This window comes from Panicum hallii, chromosome 4 (genome assembly GCF_002211085.1).
Source record: "Panicum hallii strain FIL2 chromosome 4, PHallii_v3.1, whole genome shotgun sequence".
NCBI classification, from domain to species: Eukaryota; Viridiplantae; Streptophyta; class Magnoliopsida; order Poales; family Poaceae; genus Panicum; species Panicum hallii.
In genome coordinates, this window is record NC_038045.1 from 1,185,417 (window position 1) to 1,203,832 (window position 18,416).

The 18,416-nt window shown below is 49.1% G+C and overlaps 4 protein-coding genes across 9 annotated transcripts; 2 read left to right on the plus strand and 2 right to left on the minus strand.

Annotated features, from left to right (window-relative positions):
• Positions 1 to 174: 174 nt before the first annotated feature.
• On the minus strand, positions 175 to 4,145 carry LOC112890166. 2 transcript variants are annotated; one of them, XM_025957043.1, is made up of 6 exons: positions 3,025 to 4,145; positions 2,721 to 2,909; positions 2,442 to 2,594; positions 2,017 to 2,154; positions 1,758 to 1,888; positions 175 to 606 (listed from the first exon to the last, which is right to left on the minus strand). In XM_025957043.1, the coding sequence occupies exons 1-5, from the start codon at positions 3,764 to 3,766 to the stop codon at positions 1,767 to 1,769; spliced, it is 1,344 nt and encodes a 447-aa protein (XP_025812828.1). In that variant the 5' UTR covers positions 3,767 to 4,145; the 3' UTR covers positions 175 to 606; positions 1,758 to 1,766. The 2 variants fall into 2 exon arrangements, with proteins under 2 accessions (XP_025812828.1, XP_025812827.1); XM_025957042.1 differs by having other exon boundaries at positions 175 to 610; positions 3,025 to 4,144.
• Positions 4,146 to 6,571: 2,426 nt separating this feature from the next.
• On the plus strand, positions 6,572 to 7,825 carry LOC112889999 (CREB-regulated transcription coactivator 1-like). Its single transcript, XM_025956824.1, has one exon. The coding sequence runs from the start codon at positions 6,705 to 6,707 to the stop codon at positions 7,566 to 7,568; it is 864 nt and encodes a 287-aa protein (XP_025812609.1). The 5' UTR covers positions 6,572 to 6,704; the 3' UTR covers positions 7,569 to 7,825.
• Positions 7,826 to 8,118: 293 nt separating this feature from the next.
• LOC112889997 (pentatricopeptide repeat-containing protein CRP1, chloroplastic-like) lies at positions 8,119 to 12,180 on the minus strand. 5 transcript variants are annotated; one of them, XM_025956820.1, is made up of 7 exons: positions 10,954 to 12,180; positions 9,878 to 10,030; positions 9,687 to 9,758; positions 9,330 to 9,432; positions 9,115 to 9,243; positions 8,528 to 8,681; positions 8,119 to 8,438 (listed from the first exon to the last, which is right to left on the minus strand). In XM_025956820.1, exons 1-5 carry the CDS (start codon positions 12,097 to 12,099, stop codon positions 9,233 to 9,235), a joined length of 1,485 nt encoding a protein of 494 aa, XP_025812605.1. In that variant the 5' UTR covers positions 12,100 to 12,180; the 3' UTR covers positions 8,119 to 8,438; positions 8,528 to 8,681; positions 9,115 to 9,232. The 5 variants fall into 5 exon arrangements, with proteins under 5 accessions (XP_025812605.1, XP_025812604.1, XP_025812607.1 ...); XM_025956819.1 differs by having other exon boundaries at positions 8,528 to 8,677; positions 10,954 to 12,099; XM_025956822.1 differs by having other exon boundaries at positions 8,119 to 8,411; positions 10,954 to 12,099.
• Positions 12,181 to 14,693: 2,513 nt separating this feature from the next.
• Positions 14,694 to 16,195, plus strand: LOC112890044. The gene is made up of 3 exons (XM_025956871.1): positions 14,694 to 15,297; positions 15,592 to 15,897; positions 15,992 to 16,195. The coding sequence occupies exons 1-3, from the start codon at positions 14,713 to 14,715 to the stop codon at positions 16,178 to 16,180; spliced, it is 1,080 nt and encodes a 359-aa protein (XP_025812656.1). The 5' UTR covers positions 14,694 to 14,712; the 3' UTR covers positions 16,181 to 16,195.
• The last annotated feature ends 2,221 nt before the right edge of the window (positions 16,196 to 18,416 follow it).

The following is an 18,416-nucleotide window of genomic DNA, read 5'->3' on the forward strand; positions in this document are numbered from 1 at the left end:
ATATTCTGGAAGGATCCGTACTTGTTATCTTCTTTTTTTTTCTTTTGAAATCATGGAACCTCCTTATTATTGCCCATGGAGAAAGATTCACCTGCCAACCAGAAACAGCAGCATATACTCCTGTCAGAGGAGGTGACCTCTGACCCCATCATGAGCCGCCCCTTTGTTCACCGATGACGAAATGAAAAGGGGAAAATTAAATGGCCACAAATAATGGTTTACAAGCACGACCTGCTAACAAACACAGCTCCGCCGGCGCTTAATGCACCTCCCTCCTTTTCCTCGAATAATAAGCACGAGGAAAGACACTGATGATGGGATGGAAAACCTGCTTGCTTTATAGTACAGAAAAAGGAACAAATAGGATGCTTCTATTTGTACAACCTTCAGGAAATACATTACATGGGGGGTCCTATATATGCGTGCGAGGGTGTGAATGGCACAATGAAAAAATATATATGGAAGCACATTGCAAAGATTGAAACAGCTGCAGCCACTCTACAAAATGGAGCCGACAGAAACACAGCCTCTACTCAATGTCTATTGTAGATGGGATTAACTTATTTTTTTCACCATCAATGATCATCCGAAGAAGCCTTGTCTCGACTGCCTATTCAGCACAAAAGAAGATGTTGTCAATGTCAACTCCCCAACAAAGAAGGAAGCCTCACTGGTCTAATTGAAACACATAAACAAAGGAAGAAGGCCATGTGATACTTATTGTTCAGTATCTTTTGTCATATCTTTCTGTATGCAAATCCAACTACCGCAATGGCTAGGTTTTCCCCTTTATAGTAAAGAAAAAACTGCAATCTGGAACACAAACGATTGGCATACCAAATTTTCAAAGATTCACCAGGGGAAATAATTTAAGATGGTAAAAGGCTAAGTTTTGCTCATAAGTCATATTCAACATAGAACCATTATGTCACTATTAAAAATCCAAAAAAATGGGGAAGGTTCAACCAAAATTGAAAGAAACTACCAAAGGAACAAATAATCAGAACAGATAGTCGACCAACGAATAACTAAAGAGATGGTGCAGTGTTTTACATGCAAAACTTCACACAAAACCGGCAGCTAGCATAAAGTTTTATTGCATTGAAAGAAGTTTTTGTCAAATAAATCAAATCTACTAAGTGACCCTTTGTATGACACAGCAGTGACGGACAAGTCTAAATTGTGATATTCGATCAAAGGCAGCGCAATAACACAATATCAAAGATCAAAGTGTTTGAGAAAGAAATATAGACAAGCAATAAAAAAGAACTTTATGTTTTAAGCATGAAGAGGGCTATATCTTTTAGTACTCCATTTTTCAACATGATGAACTAATCGTGAACCAACTCTAGAGTGGCGTGCATAAGGAAAAGATAGAACATATGCGTGCATTACATATTCTATTCTCTACCAAAAAAAATGGAGAGTAATGAACAATAGAAGCCTGACAGCTCTTCAGGGGCACAGCCTTACAGAAGTTCTCCTCTTTCTGTGCGACCAACATTAATTTGGTAATTGACTGAAAGATAATTGGCTATTCTTAAATGAGTGATGGACTCAGTCAAGAGGAACTTTGCTAGCTGCAGTAAGCATATTACTATACAAAATTTTAACTTGGTCAAAAAGGGCCTAGCAAGTTGAAATGTAAAACCTCCTAGCTTTGGCTTGATGCTCATCAAAATTGAAGAATGATTTCTTAAGTTATCATCAATTGACCAATGATTCTTAAAATATAATGAACTAGTGAGCGTAATTACCTTCCTCATCTACCTATCACCCTTTCTCTTACAGTGTTCACCACACGTGTGGTAGGGGTTGGATGCGTTGGCACAATCAGGATTAATTTCTCTTTTCACTTCTTTAGAAACAGCTTTGCCTTTTTTCTTGTCTGAAAATAAACAAATAAATTGCAAAGTATAAATATATCAGCCAGAGAGAGTCCTCTGACCCTTATGGCAATGCTGTGTATCCCATGTGTACAATGCTTGAAGTTTCAGGGAGACCAAAACAACACACCTGACTTGGTTGCACTTGTCTGCGCTGTTTCATTCAAATGATCAAAGCAATATTGGGCACACATATGGAATGGATTAGACGCGTTAGGGCACCTCGGATCAACCTTCCAATTTGGAATCAATGCAACATCCTTTCCACCTGCATGGCAACCAATATGGTTATGGCAACGCAAATTCAAAATAACAGAAGGAAACCGTCAGGTAACATCTTTACATATAACGCAAGCAAATACAGACACAATTTCCCTCTACAATTAAATGAAACATAAAAAATCTCTAAAAGTTGATGAATTTATTGGATGAGAACCACCATAATTGACAAATATCACAATTCAACCACACCATTCCAATGCCATGAACTAATTAGTGCATGAGTTCCATATCAACAGAGACACATAGTAAACCCATCAATATGCAATGCTCTACCTTTCTTTCGTGGGGACTGCATTTTGGTCCCCTTGTGCTGCTCAACCTGCTGCATCTTGGCGGCACATTGCTCACCACATTCATGGAACGGGTTGACGGCATTGGGACACTTTGGATCCACCTTCCTACTTCCAGCCGACTTCACGCTACCCTCTGATGCAACCAACAACCAAAGACATGGAAATTTATTAGTGCAATTGCCAATAAGCTGCTCCTCCAGCTGCCCAAGACGTCATCTCGTAGGCGACAGGCTAACGTTATAGGTGATGAAGCAACAACCTTCGGAGGACGACGAGGAACGGCGTGAGTGGCGAGAGAAGATGGATAAGGGCGACTTGCCGCCCTCCGACGAGCGGCCAGCCTCAGCCATCTTGGCGAGGCAATGGTCGGTGCAGACGTGGAACGGGTTGGGCGCGTTGGGGCAGCGAGGATCCACCTTCTTGCCGTCGCCATCGGAACCTTCGCGCACTGCAATGACACGCACAAAAATGGGAATTTTCTTAAGGGAACGCGTAAAGATGGTAATTTGCTTGCGGAGTTGCCGCGACGAACGCCGGAAATGCAGAAAGAAAGAGGAGCTTACGAAAGACGTAGAGGGGGAGGCCACCGGATCCGCCGCCCTTGTCGCGGCGGCGCGGCCTGGGATGCAGCTCGCCAGGGTCACTGTGGGTGCTCCCCTCGTGTCCCCGTGGCGGCGGCGGATGCTTGGCCGCGGCTCTGGGGGCCGGGACGGGGCAGTACTCAGCGCAGCGGTGGAACGGGTTGGCGGCGTTGGGGCAGTCCGGGTTGACCCCCTGCCACTGCCCATCTCCAGCGGCCTCCTCGTCCTTCGCCGGTGGCCGAGCGCTCCTCCTCGCCCCGCCAACCTCCGGAGACTCTTCGATGGTCTCGCCTCCCCCCTCCGAATCATCGGCGGTCGTAATCTCACATTCCTCGTCGTCGCGGTGCGCGGTCCCGTTCTGCGCCGCGTGGCCCGGCCCCGGTGGCGGGGGCGACTTGGCCGCCGCCGCTAGTGGGGCCGGGACGGGGCAGTACTCCGCGCAGCTGTGGAAGCGGTTGGAGGCGTTGGGGCAGTCCGGGTTCACCGCCCGCTCTGCCCCGGCCTCCTCCTCGGAGTCGTCGGCGGCAGCGGGAACCACCCGCTTCGCGCCGTCCCCATGCCTGGTCCCGTTCTGCGCCGCTCGGGGACGAGGCGGGGACGGCTTGGCCGCGGCGGCCCTGGGGGCCGGGACGGGGCAGTACTCGGCGCAGCGGTGGAAGGGGTTGGCGGCGTTGGGGCAGTCCGGGTTGACCCCCTGCGCCCGCACCCCTCCTCCGGCGTCCATCGCCGGCTGCCGCGCGCTCTTCCCTCTCCCTCCTCCTCCTCCTCCGGGGTCAGCGGCTGGCAGGCCAGCAAACCTGACCAGAGGGGAGTCTAGGTTGACTCGCAAGCACGCGAGAATCCGCAGAAACTCGAGCACCCGACGGGATGGTGCAGCCGCGCGACACACGGAAGAAGAAGGATCGGTGGGGGTTGGGTGGTGGAGGGATCGGAAGGGGAGATTCGCGGCGCGTGCTGGATAATTGAGGAGGTGGGCGAGCGGGGGAGATGGAAGGGAAGGAAGGGGAAGGGGTCCAAGTTCCAAGTCGTAGCGGGCAGCCGGGAGGAGGGCGGGTCGGTCCAAGTCCAATCTGATGGATGCCAAGCTCCGCGTGCGTCCATCTCCGAATTCCAGCCCCCTCGGCTTTTCGACTTTTCGCCGTGTCCTCTTGCGCTTGTACCGCCAATGTACACATTGACTAACGCGGGCAATAAAAAAATGATTTTTCCGGCTCTTGATCCAGAAATTTGGACTTCAGCTTCAAGACTTCAGAATTCAGAAACAGGGTTCGGGAAACTTCTGATGGAGTTTCAACTGCAAGCTCCCAAGGGAAAAGTTACAAAAAGTCCTGCCATTGAGAATCATCTAGAATCAGGGCTGCCTCGTTCGTTTTCTCCAACATCGTGGTACTGCGAGCTGTGGACTGATCGCGGGAGAGATTGGGAGAAGAAAACTTGGGGAAAGGCATTAGGCAAAACTCGTGTCCAAGAGCAGGCTGCAGGCCATGGGCTCTCCCAGTCACGTGGCAACGGCTGCTTGGGCACGAGTGTTTAATTGGCACCACATGTGCTAGCGGAAAAAAAAATACAGCGACGTGGACGTGACCGGAACCTTCTGTGGTTAGTGAAAGCTTTCTCGAGGGGAATCTGTTTGGTGGAGGTAACAGTTGCCATTTGGGCTACCAGTTGCCACATGATCGGCGTTCAAGACTCGCAGCGTTTGCGTCTGCAATCCCCGCTGTCACTCGGACAGAATAGTAGTTTTTTTTTTCAAATGTTGCATGCGTTTCTCTGATTGAACATGACAGAAAAAGCATTGCACGACCCGGTATGTCTTTTTCTAAAAATAAATGTTTTGAGATGCAATTGATTATTGCTACGTAAACCACGAGTACGTTGTGCTTGGGCTGCTATTTCTTTTGATATAATAAGGGTTTGGGCCGCTACCTCTTCTTTTAGAAGGATTTGAGCCCTAAATTGGCCATTTCTGCCACCACACAGAGAGCTCGAAACGAATGAAAAGAAACACTCTCAGCACGCGAGGCCCATTATCAATCTTTTGTCGCTCGAGAAAGCCTATTATGGGCCTTCTAGCCTTAATCACCACTCCAGCAGTAAACAGTTAGTTTCGGGTCCAGCCCTCGTACTTGACCTTCGACGGCCCAGAACACGATAAAAAAAAATGCCGTACTCAATACCGGACGCAAACATCAGAGGTACTATTCTTCTTGTCCGCGGGCTCACCGCTGAAGTTTGGGGAGGGAGTTGCCGAGGTTTCCTGTAGCCTCCGGGCTCAGAAAGGGGAGGGAGGGGATGGGAGGAAGGTCCGGCGGTGGTGGCAGGTTGAGCAGGCGACGCGGTAAGGCGGCTCCCGCAGACCGCCGGTGGTCGGGAAGATAACCGATGGACCAAGCACCGATGGGGAGGCCGATGGGGAGGGCCGTTGCAGGCTTGGCGTCGGCGGTCGGGCCGTTGCAGGCTTGGCGTCGGCGGGAGCCGCCGGAGATGAAGGCGGCGGCGGCGACGTAAGACCTTCTACTATGCTCCCGCTCGCAGTTGCACCTGCAACCCTGAGCACCTCCCGTCTACGCTGCATACCATGTACGGTGACTTTGGGGGTGTTCGTTTCCGGGTACCTAAATTTTAGAGGGGTCACATCAAAGAGAATCTTATCATTTAGAAGTATTAAATAAAGTCTAATTATAAAACTAATTGCAGAACCCTAGTGCTAATTCGCGAGACGAATCTAATGAGGTATATTAGTCCATGATTAGCGAACAATTACTGTAGCATCACTGTGGCAAATTATGGATTAATTAGGCTCATTAAATTTGTCTCGCGAATTAGCATCTAGCTGTGCAAAAAGTTTTATAAACAGATTTTATTTAGTACTTCTAAATAGCAAGATTCTCTTTGATGTGATGGGTCTAAAGTTTAGATAGGAGGAAACGAACAGGGCCTTTGCCAGAATCGTGCTTGCGACTTGATAGCCGGATGCCCGGATCGAAGTGACGGCATGCCACGCCAACGCAAGCTACCCCTTGCCAAATCTACGTCTCCCCATCAAAACGGCACACAAGGATCCAGCGCTACTGCCCAGCCCCACTGGCTGGAATGGATCCGGTGCTTTTCCAGTCAGCACCATTCATGGTGAAATGAAAACCGAATCGGCGTGTGGTCCCATCACCGATCTGGAATCCGTGCCCCCGTCGTCGATCGTGCGTAGGCTCACCTACCAGAAGCATGCGAGGGTCCACGGTGACCGGGGTCCCGTCACGGCCGCGGCCGACGCCCGCCGCCGAACCAACCAGTTACCCAGGCCTGTTCTACGGCCACGGTCAGCCGCCACGGCGCCACGGCGCCGGAGAAGCCGCGCGGCGCCGCGTGCCTCCGTTCGGCTTTTCATGTAGGCGTCCGCGTCGAGGCCGCCGCAACGGTCAAAAGCGCAGGCATCCGACGGTGGCCCACGCCGACCCCACCCCACCAGGCTTCACCACCACACCGCCACGCGCCGGGCGTGACGAGAAGAAACGGCAGCCCCGCTCCCCTCGCTCTCCCAGCTCCCAGCCACTCCCAGCCACTTCACAGTTCACACTAGCTCACTCTCTTTCCCCCTACCCCCTCTCATCTCGGCCTCGGCCTCCCGGTCCCCGGCGCCTCCACGCAACCGGCGCCGCTCCGCCATGGCGTACTCGGGCGGCGGCGGCAAGATGTCGGCCGTGGACGCCATCCTCGCCGAGGCGGCCGACCTGATCGCGCTCGAGCAGATCGCCAAGCTCAACACCGCCCACCTCGCCGACGACTCCGCCCTCCCGTCCAGCCTCGAGTCCCGATTCCGCAAGCTCAAGTCCCTCCCCGCCGCCCCGGCCGCTCCAGTCAAGACCCTCGGCCGCAGCGCCACCGCGCCGCACCCCACACTGCCCGACCCGCCGCGGCCGAACCCTGCGCCTGAACAGCCGCCCGCACCGACCCCGCCGGGCCAAGAAGAGCATCCACCGAGCCCGGCGGTCGAAGGCGAGCGGCCACCGGGAGGCGCGGCGGAAGCGGCCAAGAAGAAGGGCGACACATCGCCGCCGCAGGAGCTGCGTCCTACGGCCACCGTCCCCGCGGTTCGCGACGACGAGGACCTGGAGAGATTGTTCGGATCAGGGAGGCGGGGCCGGCCGACGCTGCGGGAGCGGAACAGGGGCCGGGACGACGACGGCTCTCCCTCTCCGCCGCCGCCGCGCCAGGCGTGCTGCTTCGGCTTCTCCCCCAGGAAGCCCCTGCAGAGGACGCCGACCAAGGGCAAGAAGGTCCATGGGTCAGGCAACGGCGACGTTCTCGGCATCGACTCCGGCGAGTGGGGCGACGAGAACAGGAGGATGGTCACCGAGCTCAAGGAGCAGCAGCGCAAGCTCAAGAAGGCGCTCGAGGAGCAGGTGAAGGTCAGCAGGGAGACCGCCAAGATGGCGAGCTGGGTCAAGCAGGCATCCGCGCGCATGACTCATACCACGGCCATTGACGACTTACTCAGTGACTGCGAAGACGAAGATGAGCTCAAATGACCAAATGCCATCGCCTTGCCTGTCTTCTTTATCAGTAGTTCCACTGCCTTGATCACAAATCTATCAAATGCTTATCGTACTATAGAGCAGAGCTAGAACTAGCAAATGAGCTGAGGTTTCAGGGAAAATGAAAATATGCTGTTTTTCTTTGTGTGTTTTAGATGAAGAAAGATGTAAGAATGAAATCAGTATGTAAGGAGGCCATGAGTGATACAAGAATGATGAAAAAACTACTATGGTCAAAATGCCTGCTCATCTGTTCTTTCTTCTTCTTTTTTAATTCTGTTTAAATGTAAAAACCATTGTCCATGAACCATGAAGCCTCTAAATAAATTCAATAATGACAGCGCACTATTGGGTGCAAAAGTTAATTCAGGAACCAAAATAGCATCAACTGTTACCAATTCTAATATTAGTTGTGCATCAAGTATTTAGACAAATAAATTCTTAAAATAGTGATGCCTGAATCCTAATTGATTGCTCCTGCTTTTAATTTACAGTCCATTACCATAAAGCAGAATGTAAGCAGCATAGTATTGCAGAGAAAAGAGAGAAATGAAAAGTAGGTATTTTAATTAATGAAATTATAGTTGGCTGGAAACCACATGATGGCTGATTACATAAGCTAACCTTGTAGTTAGCTGAATCTAGTCACAAAGTCAATAATCAGTACACCTAATATTTTTCTAAATTTATTTGTCGCACTAAGTTCCTAAGATATGACTCAGAATGAAAGCAACATAAGGAACTTCCATAATATTGATGCACTTCATCCCCGTAGATGTCTAAATCCTTCTCAGTATTCATGGCTCTTTCGCTTTCTGATTCCTCCTTTCTTTATGCCTGATAGGATTACTTTGATCACAAACCCTGATTGACATTTGCACTCAAGTTAACAGAATACCGATAATTCCTGATTGGCCACCTAAGTGCAAACCAGCATCAGTAAACCCCCATACCTTTTTCACCTCTCTGTGCAACATAAACATTTCGAAGTTTTGGACATGAAGAGTTACGCTGTGATCATCCCACTTTTTGCAGGCACACTGGCACAGTATTTCCCAGCATAGGAGAAAATACCAGTGAGCCATCATCTTGATGTATGGAAACTTTCTATCAAGTGTGATCAAAGGATTAGCTGATACGTTGAAAGTAAATCAAGTATGCCTTCAAAGTTGAAATGGAGAGGCCATGGACATGGTCATATGGTAAGGCAACATTTACATATACATAGTGACACCATAGAAGTTGATGGCCACCAAACTTCCATAGTCTAATCAAAATGTTGTTTCCAGATATTCTTTTCGTCAAATTAGCAGTAGATAAAACTGATAACACAAAATAAAATGCCTACTTGTTGGATTAGTTACTTGGAACAACATTTACAATTTTGTTGGATTATCAGCAGTAGATAAAACTGATAACACTAACTGAAATATCTACTTGGAACAACTTATGCAAAGAGATAATCCATCTCATAGTGCCATCGGAATAGGAGAACTAGAGAAACGATAGTTATGAATTAAAGTGTAAAACTAATACCCACCTTGTGTTTCCTTTCAGATGATTTCTTCACCATGCATTTGCAAGTAATAAGGGAGATGGTATCCCTGGCACTAGGAACATTGACACCTGGGCCATTTAGAATAGCAAGCGTTCCAATTTCAATAGATACCTGTCAAAGCATTTTGCATACATCGTCACTCAACCACTGCATTCATCCTTCAAGTCCAACATGTCAGCTGCAAATGAAATACTCACATCCTCTTTGTTCCAATATAACAGAGGCATCATGTAACATTTCTCGGGCTTTTCTGTCTGGAGTGCATCCAGCACGTTCCATTTCCTTGTATACTTCAGATACCTATCCCAGCCAAGATCAGAATAATTTCAATCTTTTTAGATTAATCAAGTACATAGAATCTTGTGAGTTGTGATGCTTCACAAGTTCAATAGCATCAGATAATTTATACTCTACATCCCAATCAAGATAAACGAAGTTTTGAAGGGAATGAAGGCCATACTCAAGCTGAAAGCAAGACATTTCAAATCGAGGTTGTGTGCAGGTTACCATGCATGGCTACTTAAGTTAACAGAAACAGAGATAAAGTGGCAGACCTTTTCAAATTTCTTTGCTCTCATAAATGTTTTCATAAGTGTAGTGTATGTCACAACATCTGGGCTCATACCCTAAGAAAATAAGAATAAGTAATCAGGAGTGCAGAGAAAGCAAAATGCCATAGTACTGGAAACAATACTCAACAGAAAGAAATCCTCATTTTCATCTTGTTTAAGGATAAGGTACATACACTATCCTTGATATGCTGGAATACAGCCAGTGCCTCTAAATGCCTTCCAGCAGTGCCAAAAGCGTTGATTAACAAATTCAGCATAACAAGGTTTGGCTCAAATCCTTCTTCCTCCATTAACTGAAGTACATTTACACTTTGTTCACACAACCCCTGAAAGAGATAGAGAACACCTTAAGTAAGCAGCCAATATCATTCACACAGGCTGAAACATGTGCACAGGGACAGGCAGATATCAATGTTTTACTGGTGAACTAACCCTTTTTTCCTAAGGAAAAGGCAAATGCAGAAAATAGTTGAAGATTAAACAGCATTGACATACAGCAGTGAGCCAAGCTGTGATTACTTACCCTTATAAAAAAACCCAAATGGAGCAAATCTTATATTATCTCAAATGTACTACATATAGAATCCTGGTTCAGCTCGAGTGCTAAATCAGACGGGGGAAGATAGTCATATGATTTCTGCCTAGATCAGCACAGACTGTTTGCCATGGCACTACTATTTTATTTCGCAGTGCAATGGCTATCAACTACGTTAAGATTTAGTAGCATCAGGTATTGACGTATTGTACTGAACAGATAAACAAAAAGGACAGTGATCCAGTGATATTATTTAAAGAAGATCGGTCTAACTTATTCTAAAAATAACAAAACTGCAAGCCAACATCAGGTATTGCATTGAACAGGTAGGTGTCGGAGATCCAGTGCGGTGATAATATTTACAGAATATCATATTTCCAAACCCGGAAATGGTCCATCTCATACTCTAATAAAGAACAAAATTGTGAATTTATGTTAGGTATTGCACTAAACAGGTAGACAAAGATATTGGGGAGGCCATCCAATCAAATTATCAAGCAATAGAAAATCATGGTTCCAAACCCAGAAATGGTCTATCTTGTTCTCACAAAGAACAAAGTGTGAGTAAGTTTACAGCATCACTATAATATGTTCACAGGCAGTATTAAGATGCAAGAAAAGACATTTGCAACTATATTCAATTTAAAATAGCGGAAAAAATATGATATGACGAGGTAAAAGTTTATTCCGTACATGTTCACTAGTTTGACTGACCTGTTGAGCATAAGCGTTGGCAAGGACACAAAAGACGCGAGGCGAAAGCTGCGTATTCTCAGCTTTGAGAGCAGCTATACACTCGTGTGCATCACGGAAATGGCCATATTGCCCATAAATGTCAACCAATACAGCATATACTGCGCCACTCTCCTTGAAACCTCGATTCTTCATGCCGTCAAACAGCCTTTTTATGTCATCCCACTTCCCCTGCTCCCCCAACCGGCTGATGATCATTACAAATATCTTTGGGTCCGGGTACATCCCTTCCTCCTGCATTGAGGTGAAGAATCGCAGAGCACGCTTCATGTTCCCAACTCGACAATGCCATAGAATCAGAGCATTCCAAGTCGAAATGTCCGGTTTGATCCCTTCTGCGCGCATTTTGTCGAACACCCTGCGTGCGTCCGCCAACTGCCCGTACTTGCCGAAAGTATCGATCAAACCGTTGTAAATCTTGACATCGAGCTCCACCCCGAGCTCCTGCATCTCCATAACGAGGTCGGTTGCCTTCTTCCACATGCCATTGTCCCGGTAAAGCCGCACCAGCATGCTGTACCCGGCGGTGTCAAGCCGGATCCCCCGGCGCCTCATCTCGCCCAGGACCCACCACGAGTCTTCGAGCCGGCCCGCGCGCGCGTACGCGTCCAGCAGGAGCATGTAGGTGCGCCGGTTCCGCGCGACGCCGTCGTCCGCCATCTGGAGGAGGAGGCGGTCGGCGAGGCGGAGGTGCGCCCTGGCGAGCAGCCCCTCGAGGAGCGCGTTGTAGTGCCCGGCGTCCGGGCGAGGGCCGAGGCGGCGCATCTCGAGCAGGAGCGCCTCGGCCTCGAGCGTGCGCCCCGCGCGGCCCAGCGCGCGGATGAGGCGCGCGTACGCCGCGGCGCTGGGGCGCGCCCCGGCCGCCTGCATGTCGGCGAGGAGGCCGAGGGAGCGGGACAGGTCGGAGCCGGCGTGGGACTGGATGTCGCGGTCGTAGGACTCCCACGGCCGCTCCTGGTGCTGGTGCTGGCCCCCCGCCGCGGCGGAGCAGCAGCATGCCACGGCGGTGGCGACGCGGCGTCGGTACCCGAGAGTTGGAGACGAGAAGGGAGGGAGCTGGAGCGGCGGTGGCAGATGGCGGCGGACGGGGCAGTGGGGGGCGTCCATGGAGCTGAGCGCGCGCTCGCTGTGGTTGGGATTTGCCGGAGGATGAATTGGAACGGGTGGGCGTGGGCCGGTGGGGAGTGGCCGACTGGGCAACAAGAGCTGCAAACCAACTCTGTAGACGCATTTTTGCAATACGGTAACCAGCTGGGTAGGCGTCTCCTCCGCGATTGAAGCCTGCTTTGTGTGGAAATTCTGAAGCAAATGTTCGTACTCAGGCCATATCACATCCAAGAAATTCTTGTCATTTAAAATATTAAATAAAGTATAAAATTAATTGTAGAATTTTCTAAACTAATTTGAAAAACGAATCTAATGAGATATATTAATCCATGATTAGCGGATAGTTACTGTATCATCACTGTTGCAAATTATGGATTAATTAGATTTATTAAATTCGTCTCGCGAATTAGCATCCATATGTGTAAAAAAATTTGGCAAATTTTATTTAATATTCTTCTTTTTGATGTGGCGGGGCTAAAATTTAGCTTTTGGAAACCAAACGGAGCCTCAGTTATTCAAGAGTCTGAATTTTTGCAGATCGATAATATCTGAATAAAGTGTCTTATGAAATCTATCCGGTCACCACAGAAGTAAGGCAAGCTCTGAATTCTGATGTGTTCAGTTTGAGCAGGAAACTTTTTATTATGTTAGTGTCAAATTGAACACCAGCCAAATTAAAACAGAAAAAGGAGTGTCGAATCGAGCCTTCCTAAAGTGGGATTCCCAAATAGGAAGGCTATATTAGCTCCGATTTAAACATGCAAATAACACACTCAGGCCCGACGCTGCGATTTCAGGGGGCAAGAAAGAGCACGCTGCTAATTTCTGCCTGCAAGTCACGCTTCTGTTGACAAAAAGATGTATCCTAGACTGAATATGCACCGTGTGCCTTCAACAGCGAGCATGATAAGCAAGGCATACCATCGAAGGTCTTGAATCTGAAGAACGCCGCGCCAAGGAGGGATCCCGTCACAGCGTGGCGGTCAATGGAGTGCCCTAGGCTCGGCAGGCTAGCTAGGGCGTCATAGATCGCCATCGAGATGAAAAATGAACAGAAGCTAGAGTTGGAAAATTAAGGGCAAAGAGAAAAGGAAGTTATTGTGTTTGATATTCGATTGTGGTTTTTTCAATCGGCCTACACCCCTCAACTATATATGAGGTGGTATGGACTTGTCCAACAACTAAGAAACACACCAAAAAATCCCAAACCAGTAAAACACGAGAATATTCTCAAAAACTCATCGAAATCCGCAAATTCGGACATTGACCGACTCATTCTGTGATGCCAATAACCAATGACCGAATCAATCCGTGCTCCTCAGTTCGGCTCAACTTCGGCTCAGATTCAGCTCTGGAATGACCGATTCATCCTCTGCTTTGATCGATGCTTTTGAAGGAATCAACCGGTGCTCATCGGCTCAGCTCGTTATCGGTTCAGTTTCAGCTCTGTAATAACCGATTCATCCTCTGCTATGTCCGATACTTTTGACCGAATCAATCTATTAATTGTAGCACTTCATCTTCCATCAGTCATAACTCCCTCATCCGAAGTCCGATTTGGGTCATCGACATATCCATTTCGATCGTTTCGACGAGGGCTATCAATTGGTGATCTTCTTTCTGCATTTTGATTCCGTTAAGGCTAATCTTTATATCTTCATGCTCAAATTTGACGGTACCAAATGTAAGTGTCCACAGCTTCAACAACAACATGCAGATCTTTTTGAACCATGGAATTGCCCAACATGCCACGAAGCGATGCCTGACACGAACCGTGACCAACGGATCGGGGCAGCGTCAGTCGATGACCACGTGACGTCAGCGACGATCGATCGAGTTGTACGCCTACCATGACGTGGAGCACTGGAGCCGACGCCATGCTTCTCCGCAGCAGCAGCACAGGTGAATTATTTATTAGCAGGGGATTCGGATGAAAGCGAATGTTAGGTCCTTTTGAGCTCTTCCAAATGGTCAAACAATCCCAACAACCAAAGATACCACTTGTTGCTGACTGGTGTCTCGTATTATCTTCAGTTTCGTAAACCGTAACGGGCTAAAAACGGTGTTTGACGATCGTGACCAGAGGGTCCGCTGCATGAATCAGCATCATCAGCCACCCCACCAGAAGAAAGGGGAAAAAGGGCCTGTTTAGATCGGCCGTAAAGGTAAAAAAATTTCGCTATTACGGCCTTTTCGCGTTTACGCATCTAAACGGGCCGGTCCGTGAAATTTTGCGTTTGGGCATCGGGCCGCGTGCATTCTCTCCCGCAGTGCTTTGGAGCTCCCCCTCGCCGCGCCCCGCGTCCATTTCCACTCGGCCCGCTCCGCGACTCCGAACCCTATCTCGCTCGCTCCCCAGTCACCCCGTCCCCCTCCCCTCTCCCCCGCCGCCGCCCTGCCGTCCGCCCCCTCCCCCGCCGGCGCAGCCAAGCTCCAGCACCGCCGCCTGCTGCTCCCCGGCCGCCCCCCCTGCCGCCGCCGTGCCGTCCGCCCCTCCCCTGCCGCGGCAGCCGAGCTCCAGCACCGCCGCCTGCCGGTCCCAACAGGGCCCTTACCCCACCCCCCCTCCCCCGCCGCAGTGCCGTGGACGACTACCTGCGCACCTCTGCGGCCATGGACGACTACGACGCGGACGCCTACGATGCCGGCGGTTACGGCCTGGAGGACGACTGCAACGCCGGAGGCAACGGCAACGACGACCTTTTTAGCGGCGGCGGTGGAACCCGGGACTTCCTGTCCATGGGCCCGGGGTCGTCCTCCGACGGTGGGTACGGCGGCTTATCGGCCGGCGCCTACCCCCACAGCGGATCGAGCAGCCTACGGCCGAGACGCCTCCACTTCGACGGCCTCGACCTCAACGCGGAGCACGGGTGGTCGGAGGTGCAAGACCTTCTCCACGGTGACGAGGTCCAGGGAAGTGACCGTCCTCGTCCCATTCGTGTTCCTCCACGGGGCCAGAACCGAACCCTCGGCCTGCGCGGGCCACGCAGCGTCCGCGGAGGAGGCCGAGCCGGGGCCAGCGGTCGCCGCAGATCAGGCACCAGTGGAGGGACCGCACCTCCATATGCACAAGGTGGCGGGTCTGCACCCTTTGGCGCCGCAGACCTGCCTGCAGGGTGCCGTCCCCCTCGACATGAAACGTCGGCATCCGACGAAGCAACCAGAGGCGGTGGCCGTCACCGTCGTCGTGCCGTGCAGGTAAATTTACCTTTGTCATCACTAATTAGGTGTTATTTTTACGAAATTGTGGTGCAACATTAGTCCGGACTGTTGATTGCCCTATGTAGGTTATGTTTATCAGTGCTTTTACTAGTTTTTGGTGCGCCAATAGCGAGGGTTTGTTGAGTGCCCAATGCACGTTCTGTTTTGTACTGTTTGACTGATTTTGGAGCACCATTTGCGCGGGTTGTTAGTTGTCGAATATATGTAGGTTTGACAGGGGAAGTACGCGTGCATTAGCATTACAACTGTGCTAATAATCGCTTCGTTTAGGCCGACACCAACAGGGCTGCATGGAGTCCAGAACATACCCAAGCCTTTTGCCGTATTTACTGCAGCCAAATCGATAACGGAAACTGCGTGAGGGGTGTGATGAACAAGTATGGGTGGAAAGAGATCCAGTCTAGATTCTATGCCGCCACTGGGTTTTGGCATGACAGAGAGCAGTTTGGGAACAGATATAGGCAGCTCAGGGGTTTGTGGCAGTTCATACAGCAACTGCGCACTGATTCAGGGCTTGGCCGCCGACCGGATGGATCTGTTGTTGCCACAGAGGCTTGGTGGAAAGCGAACACAATGGTACTTCTCCTATGCAATCTATTAATTCAAGTTTCTGGTACTACAAGAATGAACACACTGATTTGACACTAATGATTCATATTGCACAATGCAGGGCCATCCTGAGTGGAAAAAACTGCAGTCCGGTTGGCCTATTTACCTTGACGAGTTGGACCGCATGTTCATGGGTGTTGCCGTTGATGGGTCGAGTTCATATGTGCCTGGAGATGAGGATCCTGTGGACGTCACCCCAAATAATGAAGAGGAAGATTCAGAGGACGATCATGGCCTCCAGACCCCGTAGAGCACAGGAAGCAATAGGACACGAGACAGCTCGCAAAGCCTACGCAGTACTGCTACGAGCCCCAACAAGAAGACGAAGAGCCCCACAGTCTAAGCCATGGTGTCCCAAATGCAGCTGCACAACGAGATACAAACCCAAAGGAATGCAGCCATGGAAGGTTTCATGTCGAAGAGGCTGCAGGTGAAGCAGGCCGAGGAAGCAAAGATGGAGAAACAGTTTGACACCATAATGGAAGCGGCAAGGGACTGTGGTGTCACCGAGGACAATGCGCAGCTATGGATTGGTGTGCTCAAGATTGCTCAGGACAAGGGTGCATCTTACTTTTTCCTGCGCTCCCTTCCGCATGGAAGGAAGGCTCTTATTGAGCACTACGCTAGGGTCGTCGACTAGACCCTTCTATCTTTGCATTGTCTTTTGAACTTTGTGGTGTCTGTGCGTGGATTTCAACTATTAATTTCCATGAATGTTGTGTGTTCAGAGATATTTATGTGGATGCTGTTGATGGTCTTAGGTCGATGGTACTTATGTGGACGATGTGTTCATAATCCTACCTTTGCTGAGCTGCATGTGTTCATTATTTGTACCTTGGAGACCGATTGCTGTGACACCCTAGGTGTCAAATTGTACCATAATATGTATGAAATGTAATGCATGTGTTGATATGTATAAGATTGGATGTAATTGTAGCAATAAGACCCTATGTGTAATTTTATAAAAATACGAGTCCTTTTGTGTAAAATGCATGAGCTACAAAAGTAACTTTCAAAAGTTACTAAGGGACAAATTATAAGAATGCAAGTAATCATGACAGTTCTGAAAACTTGCATTAAGGCCCAAAATTATGTGTGTAAATAGGTAGCAAAGACAAAATCTTATAAAACTTAAAATTTGTCCAAAGTTTCAAAATAAAGATGCATACTTTGAGTTTTTGAAATCAAACCCTAAAGCAAAGTTGTAGAGCTTGAAAAGTTGTACAACTTTCATTTTGGTCATTTCTCCATTAGAGCCCTGTATCAGTGGGAAATTTAGTTTTACTTTCAGGCCCTTGAAGTTTTTGCAAATTGCAAACAAGTCCCTGGCGCTCTCCTATTCCTCTTCCTCCTCTGGCTGTTTATCCTGCTCCCCTGTTTTACTGTGCCGGCGCCGCAATTCTCGAATTCAAGCCGGCCAGTGCAGCCCCCCTTTCCCCCCCCTCTCCTAGGCGCCGCCCTAGGTCTGCTCCTCTGCCCTAGCCCGCCCTCGTGGCACCTCCTCGCACCCCCACGCGCCCACCACCGCCGGCCCGAGCTGCCAGCGCCGCGCCACCGTGCCGCCGTCGTTCCCCGGCCGTCCGCCCTTCTCCTCCCCTTCTTTCCCTATAAATAGCACCCCCAAGCCCTCTTGAAGCTGTTCCCCACCCCCTTTGCGCCTTGCCCTCGCCGGAGTGCCGCCCCCAGTGCCGCCCGCCGCCGCCCTACTGCCTCAACGCCGGCGGCCCACCTCCGTCCGTCTCTTCTCCTCCCAAGTGTGCCAAACGGTGCGCCCGAATGTCCTCTTCCTCCCCACCCCCTTCCCCTTGCGGATTCACCACTTCCTCGCCGGAATCGGGATGAACCCGAGCTTGCTCCGGCCATCTATGGCAGGAGGACCCAATTGCGAAATCTCAAATCTTTCCAAGGGTCCAAATGGAAGTTTTCAACCCTTCTAATGTGCTGAACTTTGAAAACCCCTAGAAAATCGTAGAAAATTCAAAAAAATATAAAACCAGTTGCATGTGAATCTTCATTTCAAATTCTATCACTTTTGTTTTATGACCATGCTGTGAAAATGGATAGTTTGTACTGTATTTAGAATAGAAATAGATAGGTGTTCATTATTTCATGTGAGTGATATTTTTGACTTGTAAATTCAATAGAGAATTGTAGGAAATTCCAAAAATTACAAAACCAGTTTTGTTTGAAACTAGGTTTTGAACTCTACAACTTCTATTAAGTAACTTTGGTATGAAACAAAATATTTTTGAATCTATATTGAATTTAAGACATGAAAATGTAATATCTTATCCGTAATTCCAATTTTTACCCTATAGGTTAATTTTGTGATCATGGTTTTTGATATACAAATTCCTATAGATGACACATAAAGTGATATAAAATCTCCAAATCTAAATTCATGATATAATTTAATTTCTTTTAAGATAACCATTTCAAATTATTTTGAGCAAAAATTTGCTAAGCCTACCTTTTAAACTTTAATC